General features: G+C 43.4%; 1 protein-coding gene across 4 annotated transcripts in view; it reads right to left on the bottom strand.

The window, feature by feature from the left end:
• Positions 1–21,280, bottom strand: part of LOC118091395 (solute carrier family 23 member 1) — a 43,763-nt gene that overhangs the window by 6,224 nt on the left and 16,259 nt on the right. For all 4 annotated transcript variants that reach the window (XM_088651986.1, XM_088651987.1, XM_088651985.1 and 1 more), the window contains 7 exons: positions 11,468–11,627; positions 9,787–9,968; positions 7,907–8,027; positions 7,396–7,552; positions 6,019–6,272; positions 3,977–4,141; positions 1,800–1,908 (listed from right to left, as the gene is read on the bottom strand). In XM_088651986.1, the coding sequence (XP_088508112.1) occupies positions 1,800–1,908; positions 3,977–4,141; positions 6,019–6,272; positions 7,396–7,552; positions 7,907–8,027; positions 9,787–9,968; positions 11,468–11,627 (1,148 nt within the window). The remainder of the gene's footprint in view (positions 1–1,799; positions 1,909–3,976; positions 4,142–6,018; positions 6,273–7,395; positions 7,553–7,906; positions 8,028–9,786; positions 9,969–11,467; positions 11,628–21,280) is intronic.

Raw genomic sequence — 21,280 nt, 5'->3', positions numbered from 1 at the left:
GAAGATATGTTTCTCTTCAGAAACTCAAATAGTGATACTAACTATAAACGCAAGATAGAATGCTGTCATAAACCTAGTTCAGGTGTTCTAAACCCTTCATGGGGTGAGGGACGAGCATGTTACCCCTGTCCTCCTGTTGACATTCCTGTCCACGGGTTGGGAGGATAAACTGTGCAACAGGGAGCCCTTTTCTACTTGTGCAGGCTCCTCTGGCTTTTTAGATTTGTGAATTTTCAGGGTTTCACATCATGTGAGGAACCTACACAATTAGAACAGGTTCCAGGTCCGCCCCTACAATGAGGCATAGTGACGCAGCTTCCTCAGGCGGCAGCTGCTGAAGTAGGGGGAGTGGCCAGAGCAGTGAGTGGCATGTGGCTTGCCCTGCACCCCCCTATGCTAGCCTACTGCCCTCAAGTGCAGTGGAAGGCATTGTCCTTTCGCCAGTATTGGAATAAGATTCAATAACCAGTCCAATTGGCTCCTGTATGTGCCCTGGGGGAGGGTGTCATTTTGACTTTTGCCTCAGGCAGAAAAATGCCTTGAGCCAGTCCAGACAGGCTCCCTGCTTCAGAGGATATCCCTCCAACTTGTCAAGAGTGACAGGGATGCGAATAGGTGCAGGAATGAGGCGGGGAGGGGGAGCTAGCACACTTATTTCCCTTTTCCCATATGAAAACCTTTCAGATGAAAGGTTGAATGCCTGAAGATAATAGCTACTCTAAAGCTGGTCTTATTTTCCCCTCTTAATATTGTTAATATAATAAAATACAAAAGGAAAGCCAATATTATTTGATTGCAATAAATAATTTCAGACATGTTTACCTTCCCGCCAGAGCGGTACCTATTTATCTACTTGCACTTTGACGTGCTTTCGAACTGCTAGGTTGGCAGGAGCTGGGACGGAACATCGGGATCTCACCCCGTCACGGGAATTCGAACCACTGACCTTTCGATCGGCAAGCCCAAGCAGCACAGTGGTTTAACCCACAGTGCCAAGCGCATCCCTCTTCTTTTAGATACCTGATATCTATGGTTCTGGTATCTATTGCAAGTCGTTTTGGGCATGTGGGAAAGGAACGTATAAATTAAATTAAATTTAAAAAAGCTAAAACAACAGTCTTCATATTTTAACCCATTTGACCCAATCTACAGATTCAATACATGTTAACTGGTTGCACAAACATGGATTTGCATGCATGTCTCCACCCAAAAAAGGTGGTTGGCTTAGTCAGCTTTGATAATGCTGTTAAGTGAATTTGGAGGATGACGGCTACAAACATGTGACTGGAACAGTTATCATCTGGCATCTTAAGGCAGAAACCACTTGCAGCAGATGAGAATCACCCACGGCAGCTTCTTAGCATGAGCACTGTATCTGTCAAAGTCCAGAATTCAAATACATGAAATGTAAGGTAAGGTAAAGGACCCCAGGACAGTTAAGGCAAATATGGGGTGGGGTGCTCATCTTGCTTCAGGCTGAGGGATCTGGTGTTTGTCCACAGACAGCTTTCCGGGTCATGTGGCCAGGATGGCTAAACAGCTTCTGGTACAACAACACCGTGACAGAAACCAGAGCATATGGAAGTGCCGTTTACTTTCCTGCCACAGAAGTACCTATTTATCTACTTACACTGGTGTGCTTTCGAACTCCTGAGTTGGCAGAAGCAATGTAACTGAAACCACAGTGTGAGCCAGAAGTTAATGATGGGAACCACACCCCAATTTTAGTGGGTTACATTTCTAATTCATTTTCTGTTGACATCAGGCAAAAGACAAAATATAATGAAAACAACATTCACCTGTTTCCACTACTTCTGAATTCTTCTGCACCCAGAATGGAACCGTCAGACCCGCAAATATAGAAAATCCAAAAATGAAAAGGTTTCTTGAAGAGTTCATATCTGTATACTGAATAAAGAGGAGGTGGTCTTTAGAGGGAAAACAAAGGGATACTACAATATCCATTAATTTCACCAGCTATTTTTGGTATGTAGACAATGCAGCATTGTTGATTCTTTATTATTCCATCTGTGTGCATAGTGCTTTACTGAGTATAAGAGGGCAAGTCCATGCGCCAAAGGGCTTACACTCTAAAATTCAACACAAGGGAAACAGAGTAAGGGAAAATGGGGAATCAATATGTGGTGGTTTCAGTTGCACATGCTTAGGCTTAGCTACACACTGAGTTACAGTAGGGCAGGAGTTGCCAACTGGGTGCCCACAGGCACCATGGTGCCCTTGAAGGTTTTCATGTGTCCCTGAGCAGGTGTCCCAGACTCTGAGCTCAGGCAGAGAAAGAGCCATGAGACAGTGACAGACGCAGGCAGAAGAAAAAGGCTGAAATAGATCTGCAGCTTCTGTTTCTGCTTACATCTGTCACTGGAAGTGGCGGGACATAGAAGCTGGGTTGCTACTCTGTGCTCTCTCCTTCTCACCAGAATCCTCAGTTTTTATTAAAAAAACATTAGGATGTGTCCAGTACACCCCATGCATGCCTATTTGTATAACATAGTAATAATAAATATTTCAGCGCAATATAGTCTTGAGTATATTCCACAACTCGAAAGTTGATGGTATGAAAGAACTGAAATACGGTGCACTTATGCTTTTATGGTACCCAAGACAATGATAAGTGCTCTTCTAAGAAGAATCCTTTGCTTTAATTTGTTTTAGACTTACTTTAATCTGGTAATAGACAAGTTTGGGCAAGCAGTCAAGCTCTTTGGGTTTCTATAAAGCAATTAATGCTACACTAGGATGTTTACTTTTCCATATAAGATATGTAAGTATCCTTGATGAAAAAGAAAATGAATAATTTTCAAAGATGAAGCCTTTGATAATGCTTTTTTATGATAGCAATTTTATCTAACTACAAAATCTTCACCTTTTATCAGCTCAGAAAATCTCTTGTAATCTTTTCTATCTGATAATGATGTTGATAAAGGCAATCTAGTCTGTTAGAAAGATGTCACCTTGGTTTTAGGACGCATTTCAATGTGCTGATTTATCCCATTATAGCAGAGTTAATGTTTAAACTTAATAGTTTTGTTTTATTTCTATTAAATATTGTAGTTTGAACACACCTGTACTTTTTAACAGAAGTTAACTCATAGTTCATTGACACTTTTGGATTTGTTAACAATCTCAAATCATCTTCATCTTAAGGTCATGTTACCAGGTTCCTTCAACTTTCTGAAATGCTTCTCTACTTACAGTGAAAAACCATCCTTGGCATGTATCTTACTGAAAATTGATACTTTGTGAATTCCCACCCCCTCATTAACAACCCAATTCATCTGAAGAAGTGTGCATGCACACGAAAGCTCATACCTATGACAAACTTAGTTGGTCTCTAAGGTGCTACTGGAAGGAATTTTTTTATTTTTTGTTTCAACCCAATTCATTGTCTTTCATAAATTGTAACTATCCCATCAGTGCAACTAGCAGTCTTAACAATTTGCAATCCTTGCCTATCACCTCAGCTGTAGACATACCAACCATGCAAAATAGGAAGAACTACTTATTACATCTTGTTACCCAACTGCAATGGTCCTTGATAATTTTCTTACCTGAAACACATTTAATATTAAATTTGGGCTATTCAACTATTTCTTAGCTGTCACAGATTATGTTTTTTCTTTAATGTAAGACGCCTTGATAGACTATATTTAGGCTATGAGGCAGAATACAATAACTCCCCCACACCATACATTTAAAGCACATACCCCACAAAGAATTGTGGGAACTGTAGTTTCCCCCTCACAGAGCTACAGTCCTAAGCAGCCTTAACAAACTACAGTTCCCAGGATTTGTAGGTGGGGCGGGGATTGAGCCACATGCTTTAAAATGTTTGGTGTGGATATCAGGTTAGAATTCGAGTGCTGAGCTGAGGATATCCAGTGAAACTGAAACTGTGCACAAATGGCTCCTCCTCACCTATGCAGAATTAAATTGATTTTTGAAGCAAAACTCTCACCTGTAAATTGGAAACTCCCACAGCCGTGATGATGCCAAACATCACAAAAAACATTCCTCCAATGATGGGAGTTGGAATGCTGGCAAATATAGCTCCAACTTTGCCAAACATGCCAGTCAAAAGCATAACGCAGCCGCCAGCCACAATGACCATTCTACTCCCGACCTATGTTGAGAAGAACAGAAGAGAATTACAAGCCCCCATAAAAGGACAAAGATAATGATATGTTTCAGAGCTCTGTCAGTTCTGACTGTAGGGCTTTGGTTAATTAGCTCATGTTGCCTCCTACAGTAGTGGTCATCTTTTAGGGTGGAAGGTAAGACCTGTTAGGATTTTATCTATCCTTAGCTGCTACAGCAAGGACTGTTAGGTTTGGTGTAAATCACATGAGTGTCTGAGAGAGTGTGAGAACGGAAGTCTATCTTATCTCTTCCGCTTAAGTGTTGTTATTGTATGTGTTAGTTTCACTTCTGCCGTGTTGCAGTACTGTACTCTTGTTCGGAGAACACAGACGTGATTATGGAGTCTCTGTATATAGACTGTAAATAAAGTAGTTTAGAACTACAGATGAGTCGTTCTTCTTGCTGCATTATGCTGGAAGACTTGCATGTTCTTTTCATGAAGAAAGAGCCGCATATTACTGGCACTCTGAACTGAAGGGACATGCCAGCCAGAGAGGGCCACAAGAAAGACGCTCTGGAGTCTTGGGGAGTACGCCGTCTCCCCAGAGTGTTTTTCTTACAGGACCTTGCCCTTGTTAATATGTTGCTGAATGTGCATATTATTAAGTATTGTTCGCTGTTTTATTTTTATTTTCAGGTTTTAAATGGCTTTTACGTGTTGTATTTTACCTTGTCAAGCCATTTTGAGACCTTTTACTGAGTAAATGGACTGATAAATGTAACAACTAATAATAATGGCCATATTATCAGATAAGATTACAGTAAGACTCAATAGCCAAGTGTTTTTTCTACCAATGGAAATACAGCATTTCTGGTTGTTCCATGGATTTTCCTGTTAAATATGCTATGTTTTTAGTGCTCATACTTATAAGAGGTGTTAAAAATATTCCCTTTAAATGCTCTAAATGACAATAGCAGATATTAAACATAGCATCAGGTGGGCATGGTTTGTGGGAAACAGACCTGCGGGGCAGAGGTTCCCCTCACCCTTGTTCTTTCTACAACCTATAGAACATTAATAAACTTTCTGAAGGTAATCATATTACTGCACAACTTGATTTCTGATAATATACTACCACGGAGAGGACTAAAATGTTGTGGCTCATTAGAGAGAAAAGCTAACCCTCTGAATTGTGATGAGATAAGTCTATCACAGAGCAACAGGCTGCTTGGGAGGACTCTTCAGCACAGCAATCCAGCAAACTTGCTCATTTAAAAGCTTAGCAGAGCTTGTGTTAGTGCCTCAAGCGTAGGGCAGCAAGATGGCGCCTAACCCCATTAACTTTTTCTTCCATTCCCCTCTGCTACACTTTTTACAAAGATCGCAATGTGAGCGCTGAGCCTGCCCGCCGCTGCTGATCTCCCCCTGCAGTGTGCAGATCCAGGGGAGTACTGGGGGATTCTCAGGCTATGCTCTCAGTTCAGATGTGCCAGTGGTGTGTGTGACCTGGGAAATGCCCTACACAAACTGAATGTTTACTCTAGAAAATTGCCCAGAATCCTCTGCAAAGCACAGGATTTCCACAGCAGATGCCCTCAGTGTTGCTCAGAAGACAAGCTAATGTGGAAAGAGTTCCCTGGCGTTAGAACAGTTGGGAAAATACTATCCATGCATAGCCCATGTTTGTTTTAAGACAGGCATCCCCAACCTGCGGCCCTCCAGATGTTTTGGCCTACAACTCCCATGATTCCTAGCTAACAGGACCAGTGGTCAGGGATCATGGGAATTGTAGTCCAAAACATATGGAAGGCTGAAGGTTGGGGTGCCTGTTTTAAGAGCACATGTGTGGCTGTCTCTTCTGCAAAAATGCTAGCACTGCTACAGTGGAATTAAATTTATTGTACTGAAATCAGACTTACCCGAGTGATGCCCAAAGCACCCACGTTTTCACTGTATGAAGTGGTGCCATTTCCTGTTCCCCAGGCTCCCGCCAGAAGGCAGCCAATCCCCTCCACTCCGATTCCACGGTTGATTGCATGCTTGGGAGGAGGTGGAGCACCAGATAAACGAGCACAGGCATAGTAATCGCCTACTGACTCCACCATGGAGGAGATCACTCCAGCTATGATGCCAAATATCCCAGCCAAGCTAATGGTTGGAACTCCCCATTGACCTGTGTATCACAAACACAATAACAAAGTCTCCATGTTAAGACTGTGGATCTGAGGCTGGTGAAGCTCAGGGCAGTCTCGAGCAGGTCGTGTGCCCTGGCGCTGAGGGGCGGAGATCACTCCGGCGCCCCTGCCCTCGCAGGGCGCAGCATGGCTATCGGCCCCGCGCCCTGGCGCCCCGCGCCACCGGGACTCTACCTAGAGCCGGCCCTGGTGAAGCTCACCAGCATAAGTAGCTAAAACTTCTTTAGATGTTGCCAAACGTTGGAGCCAAAGGAACTGCTATTTTGCCAACGACAATTATTAACAGGACAACCATCAGGACTGTTTTGCAGGTGATAACCACCGCATAGGAAGCTACTTTAACTTGCTCGACATATCAGTTGTCAATACATGGTGAATCATTTAAGTACGAACCAAGTGGAAGCTGTCGCCAAGGATGAACTATTTGTGTGCAATGTCTCACTATGGAAGAGTGGCTGTTGCCTAAATCAGAAGTGCCTGGAACAAGGATCAGTCCTGTCAGTTGTGTTCTTCCATATCCACCTCTACCTGCTTCCAAGTCAACTCCTAGACAATCTTGCTGCTCCAAAGTTTTACCCCCCCCCTGTACGGAATGGGCAGCTATGCCACTGTAACGTGGGTGTAGCCATGAATTATGTTGGGGGGGGGGCGGGCAGGACACCCACCTGTCATCATCCTCTCCCTGGCTCTGTCTAGCAGATTCAGAACGAAATGTCCCCACGACAGTTGTTTTAAATTACTTTCTTTTGACCTCAAGTGCTCAGAAAAATCTGTCAAATCTTTCTACAATTTCTACTTTTAGTTAAGTATTTTTATTTATTAACTTGATTGGGGGAGGGGGACAGCTGATTCCTCCCGGCTATGCCCACGCACTGTAATAAATACCCAATGATTGTTTGAAACAGTCTTAAACACATTGGCAGAATCAACAGATACATATAGACTGTTAGCAGTACTGTTAACAATGAAGCCCTTTGGTCTGAAGAAGACCATATCTGAAATTAATCTGAAACCAACTAATAAAGAGAACCAAGCAGTTGGTTAATGTTTTCACTCGTAATGGGGAGGCAAAAAATCAGCAACTTTACGGCATGAAAATACCTGGGTAAGGAAACCGAAACCAGGGTGCCTGTGAAAGAGCATCCCCTTTGCTGTCAGTCCGGGCTTTGTAGCCATAAGCAAGTGGGTCCGAAGGGAACACATTGGTGATGGTAAGTATAAAACAGAGAAGCCAAGTAAGTGTAAGGCCAAACAGCACCTAATCAGTTACAGAAGACAATGAATCACTGTTAGTGGCAGGACTCGTTCCTCCAGACTGGAAGCTGTATATAGTTCAACAGTATTTCCCATTACATTTGCAAAGTGCATCAAAGAAATGTAGTTGTGGTATAGCTACTCAATCATAAGAAAAACCACCAAACCCTCACCCAAATAAAGGCACAGCATGAAACAATGGGCAAACTTCCTCTGCAGCTGGCTTATTTCATTGCCAACGCACGAGTGGAAGTCAATACAATTTGTTATGTGACTGAAAGGAAGCATGCTTTAGTTTTATTTTCGTCTACCTGCTGTGGTCTATCTGGTCATCAAAAGTTCAAAGGGGTTAACTCACAGGGAAAATCTGGAAGAGGTAGACCTTGGAGAAATGGCATCTCTTGCTTGTGCTGTAAGATGGCACTGGAACAGGGACACTTTTCAGGTACTGAGAGAACAGAACTATGAGGAACATGGTTCTGAGGTGGAAAAGAAAGAAGTTAAGAAAAAGTTGTTTATGTTTTATGTTGACTTGGAGGTCCTGATTCAGAACTTAAGGGAATATTTATACAAGAACAAATACAAACATTGGTGCCATTTGTATGCTTGCATTGCACTTATTCAGATATTGGGGTGCAATGTTCCTACTACACTGCCTTTTCACAACCATGTTTATTATTACACTGTTTTCTTCTACACTATTGTATGGGATCGACTTCATTTACTGAGATACCAACTGTCCTGAATCATCTTACAAAATTCCACACACCTCTGTGCAAGTCACAAACAGAGATAAGCATCTGATATCAAAGTTCTCATGACTGGATTTTTGTTTTCTCCAATATACCTATTTTAGGCTGGGATCCTAATATTTACATGCAAGCACACCTTACTTAATTCATTGGAATTTACTTTGTTCTGATCTGATATGCAAAGCAGTGGATTGCACTGTTAATCTGCTGTTGTGTATGTTGTGCATTTATATTTTCTGATTATTGTGCATTGTTGTGTTTCATTAGTTTATTGTGTTTGTAAATCTTGTAAGCCACTTTGTGTCATGTGACAGAAAGCAGGGTTAAAAAAAAGCAAAACAAATCAACAACAGTGTACTTTGTTTCAAGCAGTGTGCACTTATTAGTATTCCACACTCAGAAACAGATGAAAAGCTCATTGTAAAAATCAGAGGATCAAGCCTATTTAATGCCTCGAAGAATATATCTACATGTGAGCATAAAGCACATGCCATGCCAGGAGTGTGACTGAATTGAGGCATGGAACTAACAACAGAAATTGGGAAATACATTATTTTGCCCAGTAAAGATGCATTGTTTCCAAGGAACTGTGAATTCATCCCAGGTATGTATTATTTTACATATATTATTTTACATTTGCTGGTTGATACAGATAGGGTGGAATTTAACTGATGGTCTCATGCTTATAGCAGAGCTTTTAATCCAGCCGATACCTCTACTAAAGGAAGAAGAGGAGAGATTGTTTTCGCTGATTCTTACTCTCCGTCCTCTCACTGCAGCCCTCAGCACCCCTCAAAAACTGGCTTCAGAGAGTTGGTGGATCGTCCAGCACAGAGGGAACTGCAGAGAGAACAGTGGATTGGGGGTGGGGGGGGGGAAGTATCCTCTCTTAATCTGTGAGCAGAAGTGTCCACTGGATCAAAAGCCCTTCTGTGAATGCAAGGACACCGACTGGAATCCACCTGCAGTCTTTGCATATCGACTGGGCAATTCACTATATAGGCTGTTTATACTATGAATTTGTGTCACTTTCTTGAGAGGGCTTGGAGACAAGGCATGTTGAGTTGGTAATATACATATTTCCAACTTCATTATGTCATTTTTATATATTCCATGCAACTGCATACAGCAACAAATGTTTATGCACATTCTTCATAACTCACATTTACCAGAAGATAGTGACTTCACATATGCTGCACACAAATACATAACCGCCAATGTTTTCGCCCCCAGTTACTACATAAAAATGGGGAATGGTATATGCAGTGCTTTTTTTCTTTAAAAATGTTTAGGGGTACACTCATTTTGACTCAAGAAAATCATCACTTTATAGTTCAGGAAAAATACAGTAAATGAACGAAAGTACAAAGATTCACAAAATGTTTAGGGGTATGCGTACCCCTGCACACCCCCAGAAAAAAGCACTAGGTGTATGTTCTCTGTTTGTATCACATTCATCTTGGTATTAAAGGGAGGTAAAACTTACACAGCTGCTATACCCCAGTGTTGTCCTGCCTCTTCTCCTGCAGAGACAAAGAGAGGCAGCGCCACCAAGGAAATGGTTGGGGCAATTGTCAAAGGGCCAATGAACCTCAACAGAAATCCAATGAGACCAGAAAAACCAATAAAGATTTGGAAGCAGGAAGCTACCATGATTGCTCCCTGTAACTGAAACAGAGAAAGAAAAAATAAACACTTCAAAAATAAACTTCTGCAAGCTTTGTCCTTCAATATGCTTGGTTATTGTATCTTTAATAATACTTCCAACCAGTTTTCCCAGGACAGGTGTTAAGCTAACTGACTTGTAATTTCCAGGACTGCCCCCTTTCCAATATTTTTTTAAATTGATGTTGCATTGCTACTTTCCAGTCCTCAAGTACAGAGACTGATCTGAGACATAAGTTACATATATTAGAGGATCATCAATTGCACATTTGTGTTCTTTGTTAGGTCTCAGGTGGATGTTATCTAAACCCAGCAATTTGTCAGCTTTTAATCAGTCTATTAGGCCTATAACTTCATTTCTCATCTCCACTACCTGCCTCAGTTCCTCAAATTCCCCTCCTGCAAAAGTTAATTTTAGATTATCTTCCTCCTGCCTTCATGGTTGGAGGCAGGAATGCTTCTAAATACCAGTTGCTGGAGGTTTCTGTGGGCATCTGGGAAGCCACTGTGAGCAGTGGTGTAGTAATATGGGGGAGGGGAGGGGCAGCCGCCCCAGGCAGGAGGCTAGACGGGGCTGACCACCTCCAACGGCCGTGCAACGCGGCCGCCGCCATGGAGGAGAAGCCCCAACACAACCAAGGCTGACTCACTCTGCGGCTTGCTTGCAGGGTTTGCCATGGCGCCGCGGTGCATGCCTCCTGTGAGCGCATGCACCGCAGCAGATGCGTCATGCGTCATGCCACATGTGTCATGACGTGCGATGCATGCGTGCGATGAACACCCCGCCCCCCAGCGGGGTGCCTTTGTGTTTGCCGCCCTGGGCAGCCAGGCAGCTAGCTACACTGCTGACTGCGAGAAGAGGATGCTGGAATAGATGGACCATTGGCCTGATCCAGCAAGCTCCTCTTATGTTCTTACTTTCCATTGATTTTATTTTAATGTGGATTCTTTCCCTGCACATCAGCTTTTAACAGTGACATTGAAATTTCTACCATAACAAAATGTTTAAGTATTTAACTGCCATCTTTGTTAGTTTTAGATATGTGAGACGTAATTATGTCATCAACCTCTCCCATGGTACTGTAGACCTTAATTATTACTGGAGAACAGGGAAATCTCCAGGTTTTTGGGAGGCCCTTGGGCAAGATACCATTCATGCATGTCCAACTCAATGAATCTACCTCCTCACTGCAGCAAGTCCTGCTAGGATGTGGACCACTGGCAGACGCCCAACCATGCTGACCTTTGGCACTGGCCGTTGGAAGACCATGGAAAGGAACTATGGGGAATAGAAACCATGCTGGTCCTCTATGGACCCAGTCAAAGAGCAAGTAAAGTATAATCTCCCTGTGGCTGATCAAGAGAAGAATTGAAAGCAAAAGTGAAATCACCCTCTCCATAGCTATTGGAGAAGCTACATAAACTTGTAGGATATCCTCCTATTCAGAACCAGACTTCAAGATATCCCCCCACATATATATATGGAATGCCCAGTGGGTTACCTCTCGCATTCGTTCTTGCCAGATCTCAACAAAGTCTGGAGAAGAAGTATCCAATGAGCTGGAATTTTGGGTCCACGCTGGGCACTTCCATTTGGGGAGAGAGAGCATGGCCAGCGTTGGAGTTAAGAAGGCAAAAGTCCCACCTTGCAGAATAGGTAGCCTGTGTTCGGGATTGGAGGTAAGAATGGCACTGCTGAGTGGGTTGCACTTTGCAGGTTTTTTGGAGATAAAACAGACTAAACAACAATGCAAATACAACCACAGAAAAAATACATTTGAAGACCTTTATCTAACTCTACTGTCATAGAAATGGAAGAGGCTTGTCAATATGGTCTTTGCAGGCGTTGGTATGCCTGCCCATATTGCCAGTGGTGCCTTGTAAATGATTCAGTATAAATATCCATAATGGACCAAAGACTGTTCCAATGTTCCATCTTCTTGTTCAGCTAATGCTTGTCCTAGCTCAGCCTGTTCTATATTGAACAGGCCTACATTTCTCTGGGCCACCCACTCTTGCTTCCATTCTGAGCAGAGGGGAGGTGCAAAGAGAGAGTGCAGCAATGGTTGATATAGGAACCTTTTTATCCATTGATTGAGGGGAGGGCTGATGGGAGGGCATGTGTGCGCCATTTTGTAGCCCTCTCTATTTTTATATGTGGCAGTCATTTTTTGTGTGCCATGTCCCCTATGGGAGCCCTTTTGTGTTATGCCATGCCACACATCCCACAGCAGACATTTTGTGACTGGCATATGCTGCACTCTCTCAAAATTCCCGGTATGCCCACAGATCCAAAACAGTTCTCAAACCAGCGTGTTGACCTTACCTAAGGAAGATCACACCAACAAACACCACAGTTGTCTACTAGAGAGGAATTGAGAAAGGGAAGGAGAAAGAGAAGAGAAGAATGAATGAGGAGCAAGGAAAGAAGGCCAGATTTTCACAGTAGTCAAGAAAAACATAGAAAGGATATACTGTAAAGAAAAATATGATGCAAGGTGGGAGAAAGTGGGGTCCCTAAGGACTCCAGCCTAGATGACATCAACATGAAATATGCAATCCATGAGCTCTTCAGAAGAGGGTGCGCCCGTACAACCTGCTCCTCAGGACATTCCTTTGCTGCTCAGTTCCTACATATTGTATTGAAACCATTAGGATCATATTTGTATTGAAACAAACAGGATCGATGCCCTAACAAAAAACATCAATGCAACAGAAAAGTGGGGTGGGAGGGAATATACATTATCAGCTGAAAAATAACACAGGTGCCACAAAGTTCTCCTGCAGGTAGCATTGGCTGCAATTATACCTGCAGCCTCCCCTTGTGCCCTGCCCTGTAGGTGGCCTTGGAGTTTGCAGGCAGGCAGCAGGTGCTTACACTTGCTTATGTCAGGGTAAACTCCAGTATGAGGGGCAGATTACATGTTACCCAACAACAGCATGTGCAGTGAAGCCTTGGCAGTCAGTTCTGCCATTTAAAGCACCCTTAGGGTGCCATTTGCACAGGAAAACCAAGGTAGTGCTTAAGCCTTCACTTCCCAGTGGCTTTCCCCTGAAAAAAATTCCCCTTTCACCCTTCATCTCAAACACATACATATAGTGCAGGGGTGGCCAACTCCCAAGAGACTCTGATCTACTCACAGAGTTAAAGCCTAGCAGTGATCTATCCCCTTTTGGGGGGTTCAGGTCAAAGTTGTTGAACTTTTTTTTAGGGAAGAGGGAAGCCCGTTTCTTGGGTGTTCAGGTCAAAGTTTTTGAGCTTTTTTTTTTTTAGGAAGGAAAGCCCTGTTATGGGAGGTTCAGGTCAAACTTGTTGAGCTTCTTTTAGGGAGAAGGGAAGGCCCGTTTTTAGGGGGTGAAGGGCCAAAATGTTGAGCTTTTTTTAGGAGAGCCAAAGTTGTTCAGCTTCTTTGGGGGGAGCCACTGATCTACCAGTGATCTACCACAGATGTCCAGTGATCTACCAGTAGATCACGATCTACCTGTTGGACGTGCCTGTCCAGGGCTGCAAAAGCAGCTGAGGAAGGAAGTTTCAGAAGAAAAAGTGATGATTGGCAGACAAAGGACCGAGCATTCCCTTCCTTCTCCTATGCAAATGCCAATTCCTTGGAAACCAAGGTAGAAAACTGGTTCCACAGGTTCCATTACTGCTTTTCTCTTTCTTCCGGATCTTTAGTTTGGCATGGAGTCTTCCTGTACTAGCGACTTAAGCACAGTAACTTGTATAGCTGATTGCTGTTGCACTGTATCCACTGATCTCCCTTCAAGACAGTGTCATGGGAATTATAGATATCGTAAAATTAAACATTGGAAATGTGTGTGAGGAGGGCTGGGCAAGTGAAGGTTGGCATGTGATGGCGGTGTTTGCAAGGAAATGATGAGAGAAGGCAAGGGCGTACCCACCATTCGGCAAGTTAGGGCAGCTGCCCTACTCTAGAAGCAGGGCTGGTGGGCAGAGGTGGAGCACAGCCCGGCGGAGCGCGAGTTCGCCATTCCCGCCGCACCGCGCCGCACCCTCCCTCCAGCTCCCCGGCGCGCCCTCAGGCAAGGCCAAGCGCGGTGGGGAACCAGGGAGCGCGGCGCGGTGGGCGGGAACGCCGAACTCGCGCTGGGCTGGGCTCCGCCTCCGCCCACCAGCCCTGCTGCTAGGGAGGGGCACAGCCCGGCGGAGCGCGAGTTCGCCGTTCCCGCCCACCGCGCTGCGCCCTCCCTCCAGCTCCCCGTCGCGCCCTCTGGCAAGGCCAAGCGCGGCGGGGAACCAGAGAGCGCGGCGCGGCGGGCGGGAACGCTGAACTCGCGCTCCGCTGGGCTGGGCTCCGCCTCCGCCCACCAGCCCTGCTTCTAGGGAGGGGCACAGCCCGGCGGAGCGCGAGTTCGCTGTTCCCGCCCACTTTGTGGCCCCTCCCCTTCCGTGCCTTGGCCCCTCCCCTTGCCCCCCCCCCTAGTTTTGATCCTGGGTACGCCCATGAGAGAAGGATGGAACAACACGTACCACAGGAGCTATTGCTTTAACCATCAAGGGCAAAGGAATAAAGGAAAGATAAGAAGGTTGCTATGCCTTGTGATTAAACAAGTAGAAGGAAGTACTGTCATATATGGCCATCACTGCTGCTTTGCCTCCCTTTGCTTAGAAGTGTATAAATGATTGTGCTTTTTTCATGTTGGCGGTGCCACCCATCAACTACCTGCTGTCGTGCTGTCTTTGCAACACTTAAATAAACGTCTTGTTCAACTAACAGTTGGAGCCTGGATTTTACTGGCCATCCAGGCTGAACCTACATGGTATTGAACCCCAATATTTCCCCAACAGCAGCACTTTCGTTTGGGAGCTATCACATTTTCCCAGTCCTAGTCACAAGCAAATATATTTTGTTTTGGGGAAACAATGATTCGTTTCCCCAAGTATAGCTGCTGTTGCTGCTATGATTGACACATGAAACATGGCTACAGAGGTGTCATAAGCTGCTCCCTCTCACACCTCCCTCTATTTTGGTTTCTCAATTGTTGCAATGGTTTGCTGGCTATGTTTTTAACCTAGGAACAGTTCAAAAACTTGTACAAAGAATGGAGGCAGAGATCTGTGGCATCCAAAGTTTTGGCGATTTCTTGCCTTTTCTTAGACCCAGCATTGACCTCACTAGTAAATTTGAATTATAAGACTATAAAGTATTTTGGCCACCATGTTTGAATAGGTTTGCAGGGACAGTAATAGCTCCTCCCCATTGCAGCCAGTATTTGGGATATTGAAAGAAATCCCATCAAAAAAGTATCTGTACATCCTCCACTTTGTAGGAGAAGCTAAGACCCAGGCGAACATGGTGACGCTAAGCATGACCAGATTTTTCAAGACAATCCGTTATCACCACCTTCCATATTTACGTTGCCTTTTCCTGCACATCCAGCAGAGTAGAAATGCATTAACTAAATAGACATGCCTGGTTCTCCTTCATCTTAATTGTCATTTACTGCTGTTTCACTGCTCTATGAGGTAAGTTATTTAATATTTGCCTGTGGGCCTTTCCACGACATCACAATTGAAATAAGCCTTGGCTTATATATAAAGGAGTGTTACTGCACTGTATGTACCCAAGACTTCAAAGACGTTTTAATGTTTTATTTTATGAGCCACAGCTCGGTAATTTCTTCTGGAAATAGTAACAGGCATATTGCTACCTGAGGCATTCATTAGCATCCATTATGCCCCTGAGCTCACTGACTATCAGAGAGTAACTCGCACAGATCAGAGGTTGCATCAGAGGCATTCCTAGAGGTGATCTGGGTGTGGAGGAAACAGATTCCTTAAAGGCTCCTGTTTCATTGGTAACCTTCCATTATACTGAAAGATATCACTATTATGTCTAAAAAATGTCAGTGGGCTAAAACAACTGAAGCAATCAGGAAGGCGTCCTGCTTTGTGTGTTTTAGAGCTGTAAACCATGGCTTCAGAACCTTCTGGAACTGTGAGTTCTTTCTTCTATAATTACAATGAATGCCAATATGTGGTGTAATTGGGCTCAGCCATCAAGTTCACTGGATGACCATTTCCTAGCTTAACCTACCTTACAATGTCAAAATGAGTAACCACTGTGTGGAACTACCAATCTCAGCTCCTTGGAGAAAGGGCAGGATATAAGTTCATTTTTTAAAAAATAAAAATAAAAATAGACAATAAAATCCCTATTGAAATGAAGAGCTTTATTATTTCCATGGTTAAAGAAGATAATTAGGCTTAAATCTATGGACATACTTCAGAAGGAGGGGAAGAAGCGCTGTTTACTGCTGAGAATTTTATGCTGCTGAGCGAGAGGAGTCAAAGAATGTACGGCATCTGGAAGAAGGATTGATGGGGACGGAGCGATAAGGGAAGCAAGTTTTTATTTTTTCTTCATATTGTTGCCTCGTATCTTCCCGGACGCGATGTCCTGGCTTGTTTGGAGTGAAAGAGAAGCAAAAGACTGTGTGAGTTGAACTTTGTTAGCTGTTGTTACTGAGCATATTTCTTAAAGATGTGAAGTTGCCGATGAGAAAAGCCCCCCCCTAGTCAGACGGAAGGAGTTCTGGACGCGTTCGGAGGATTTATGAGCTGTGACGCACTTTAAATTGGAGCAGCGACCTGAAGCTAAGTTCAGCTATAGGGCAAGGAGATCCATTAATTTACCAAGAGTTCATGGTTGGATGTTTGGGTCTCCTGCCTGAAAAAGCTGTAAATTCTATAAAGATAAATAAATCGTAAATCTTCATGGCTATGAGAGAAAATGAGAAAATGAAAGTGATTTGAGCCTTTTAAGATGGCGCTGCTACTCCGTCGCAACAGGGAGCTCCACTAAGAAGATTTATGGGGAGGCTGGACTGATTAACTCACACAGGAGAAAGAACATCTGTGAAACTTCGTTTGACATTTATCTCAGCAGCTGGAACAATCGGATGAAAGTGGAAAACATCTAGGTGACTGTAAGGGGAAGATTTGGAATATTATGAGCTTGGAGGACGATTTGAACTTTAGAAATAAGACGGCAGTGGACAGTTGCGAGGAATTCCCAATTTCTTGAAGCATGGGAACCCAAAAATAAATTATTTAGATGATTTGGCATAACATTCGGTTTGATTGATATATATATGTGTATAATTTGAAATATTGAATGTGATATAATTGGTTTTAATTGGAAAATTAATAAAAATATTTTTTTAAAAAAAAATAAAAAAAAAAAAAGAAATGAAGAGCTTTAGACTAGGTCAAAGTGACTTATGTTGCAGCTGACCTTGCAGTACTGGCGATATTTGCTGTGCCTAAATCAGAGACGGTGAACTTGTAGCCCTCCAGACATTGTCAGATTACAACTTCCATCATCCCTGATGGAACCCAACACCATCTGGAGGGCAACAGGTCCCCCATCCCTGACCTTAATTCTAATTTAAAAGGTTTCTACTTGGCTGTCTAGTGAGCTGTCTAGTTTCCCAATGAACTGAGCCATCAGTGTTAGGCCTGCCAAAGAAAGAGCTCATAAATCTAGAGAGAATGAGCAAGGATAATCTTCACACCCTACCTAGTATATCAGTGCCAACAGCAGCAGCAGCCTCGGCTTGAGGGTGGGTGGAACCATCTGTCCTGAGCTGAATTCATCCCTGACTAATCTTCATCCCTGACTGACCCACAAGTTTTCACTGCTATGATGCCACAGTGCCTAGAGAGTAGTCTTCTCCAACTTGGTGGCCTCAGGTATTTTGGACCCCCATCAGCCCCAGCCATCACCTGGAAAGCACCAAGTTGGGAAACGATGTCAAGTGATTTGTTAGAAGGCAGGAAGGGACAAATCCATTTGCCTCCAGAGCTTATCAGTACTCACAGTGCAGCTCCTGTTGGAACTGAAGGCAGCTGCTTTATACAGAGTCAGACCAGGTCTGCATTGTCTACACACTGACAGGCGGCAGCTCTCCGGGGTTTCAGACAGGGCTTTCTCCAGCCCTACCTGGAAATGCCAAGGATTGAAACTGTGGACTTACCAGTACAAAGCATGAGCTACCCACTGAACTGTGGCCCTTCATCCAGTTGCTCCTTTGTCCCAGCAAATTATCAGTGATATGACAACACAGCGTTTAGGGCAGTACTCACAGTACTGCTTTATATTATTATTATTATTATTATTATTATTATTATTATTATTATTATTATTATTACAGTATTTAAAAGTAGGAGCCACCTATAAACTTATCTCAACCTTTTGGGACCAACTCGTAAAGTGGGAGTAACCAATGTGGTGCTCTCCAGATGTTACACTACAACTCCCCTAATTCCTGACAATTGGTCATGTTTGCCGAGACTGATGGGAATTTGAGTCCAACAACACTACGTGGGGCTACCATTGGGTCTGGTTCAGAGGCTTAAGCAAAATGCTGCAGATGGAGAGTTGATGAGGCTAAAAATATTTTTACTGGCTGCCCATACACTACTGGACTAGGTTCATAGTTCTTTATTAATTTACTGTACAAGGCTCTTAACAACTTGGGTGCAGGATACCTCAGGGACCATCTGATCAGGTAAACACATTTTAATGTTCCGTGGACCCTAACATGCAAAGACTTGCAAAGGCTTTAAGAGAGCACCTGGCAGTCATCTCTGAGCCTCCAGAAAGTAGAGGCTGCTTCAAAGGCTGCTTCTGAACAGTGACCTTTGAAGCAGCCCCTCACTCCCATTTGTGTCTCTGGAGATTCAGACAGAACTGAAGGAGCATCTCTTAAAGCCTTTTCACATGGGGGTTCCCATTTTTAAAAAAAACTGGGGTTAAAAGGGGGTCCTCATCCTCAAAAAGGTTGGGGAATGCTGTCTTAGGAGATTCAACTCAGCAGCTCTCAAAGCTATTTGCCAAACCTCTGCCGAATCAAAAGAGTAATTGTGAAGTTGCAGGAGTGCCGGGGGTGGTGGTGGTGGTGTGGTGAACTCTGAAATAGACTCTGAACAAAGATTATCTGTGCCCTGTGCTGAGAGTTTGTTTTTGAGAAAAGAAACACCGTGTCGTTGAATAATGGTTTGTTTTGCTTCCTCTCCTGCTGGCTGCCTCAGAAGAACAAAGGCACATACAAAACGGCACATGGCCATTCTTTCAAGAGAGTCTCATGATAGTCTGTAAAGGCTGCCCATATGAACCCTTGTCAAAGCTGGACCCTGGAACTGCTTCATTTCACGTAGCTGATCTGCACTATAGAGCTCCATGTCAAATTTTGTTTCTTTTCATGACTCAGCAGTAATCCCTGCAAATTTTCTATCCAACACTGGCTTCCTTCTCCCAGGAAGCTACACTTTGCTTGAGCTACACAGCTGTTTTAAGGATATGTATATTTTCACTTGTTGCAGGAAACAGTGGTGAATGTACAGCAAATATGATTGCTGCATAAAGGGTATGGATTGGCACTTGTCTTCCCCGCCCCAAGTCAGTGTCAGTGGAGGAAAATGACTAATAATGAAGAGGGGTACGACAATAATGTGGAAGAGAGATATTGAAAAAACTTTTGTCCATTCTAATTGCGGGAAAGTTCATGCGTCTGTTCTATTTAAATACATACTGCCTGTGTTAACTTGTTCAGGGTTTAACGTCTCCCACATTTCGAGGCTGGGTTTCGATAACCTGGGGCCCACGTCGGCTCCTCTGGTAGCGTATAAACCCAGCCAGCATTGACAGGGTGTTATAGTGGCACAGAAGCTAGAACATATGCCACACACTAGTCTTGCTGCAAATGTAAGAGGCAGAATTGTTTCCCTAACTATACAACCAAGCTCTTTCTTTTTCACCCTAACCCATTTTAGGATTTGCATCAGGGGCAAGCAATTTTCCAAAATTCCATAGCATCTGTCAAAACTGGGTTTAGAGAGAGAAACACATCCTGGAAAATTCTCACCTGTGCATTCCACCCAATACATTTATTTCTTTAGCAAAATAATTCATATCCTGCCTTCCTACTTTCCAGCAGAGTGGTGCCCAAGGCAGCTAACGGTCAAAGAATAAAACAATCCTCAACAATTAAAGAGTTAAAAACAGAAATAGCATGGCAGATAATTAAACATCACAGTCAGCTTAAAACATCAAGGCTAATAGAACATTTCACAGGCATTAGGCAATCCTTTATGTGATCAGAGATCTAATTACGATATGTCCACTTACGGGGAGAATACAAGTAAAAGAAATGGAAGATGACTAAAGAACCTACACACCATCAATACCATCCAGCTTGCTTACAAGATCATCTGCAAATGATTCCAATGTTCCTTAAGGTTGGTGATACAGCTCTTAATGATTGCTAGAAAGATGAAAGCAAGCTGCTTCTACAATGCACCACTCAACAGCACTGCATGAATTAAGAACAAGATTCCATGCATTCTCAGAAGATGTCAGCTAGTGAGCAATTTCCTGGTTTCTTTATATCAATGCCCACATACACAAAAATGGAACACAGCCTCTGAAGATTTTGGAAACAGATAACATTCTAAAAAATCTGACTCCAGAATTTTATAGTTAACTATGGAGAAGAAGACTTGGTCAGGAGGACATATTATATGAAAATCAGAACAGGAAATATCTAGAAAATATACGGTACCTTTTTAATTTTGTACAAAACCAACTTACATCGTACTATCTGTATTTAATGCAGGGGTGGTTCAAGGCCTTGTCCACCCCTGCAGGCCACTTTGACAAGTGGAAGAGAGCACCCACCTGTCAGCCAACAGACATTGATGTGACAATGTTAGAAGAGCCCCACGCCCCCCCACCCATTTTCTTCTAAAATGTTCATTTGCAGGTGTGGTTTGAATCTAAACTCTGCCTGCAAACAGACAACATTAAAGGGAATTGCTATCAGTTAGTGAGCTCTATGTTCCAAATAACAATTGAGAACACACTCTGAGCCATAGCTGTCAAGTTCTCCCTTTTTTAAAGGGAAATTCCTTTATGCTGTATAGACTTCCTCGTGAGAAAAGGGAAAACTTGACAGCTATGCTCTGAGCCCCCATTTGTTCCTTTGCAGCTGCATTTTTGCATGCCCCACACCTGATGTTTCATATACCACCAGCATGTTGGGAATGCCTTGCCCCCAAACAATTGGGAGCTCACTTTGAGCCATCTCACAGGCCAAGTTAATAGGTCTGTCAGCTGGAGGCTCCCCCCTGCAGCTTTTAAAAAAAGATTCCTGGTTCCTCAATCATTTTGCTTCACTTATTTCAAAGGAAGTCACTAAAAACCGGTTTGTAAGACTATATTGTTCCATTGCACAAACATGAAAGGAGGCACACACAATATTTACACGCTAATATGCATTCTCCACTTTTA

The sequence above is a fragment of the Zootoca vivipara genome, chromosome 9, assembly GCF_965207765.1.
Source record: "Zootoca vivipara chromosome 9, rZooViv2.hap1.1, whole genome shotgun sequence".
Lineage (NCBI taxonomy): Eukaryota > Metazoa > Chordata > Lepidosauria > Squamata > Lacertidae > Zootoca > Zootoca vivipara.
The sequence above is the reverse complement of the archived record's forward strand: the minus strand, read 5'-3'. Positions and strand labels throughout refer to the sequence as shown.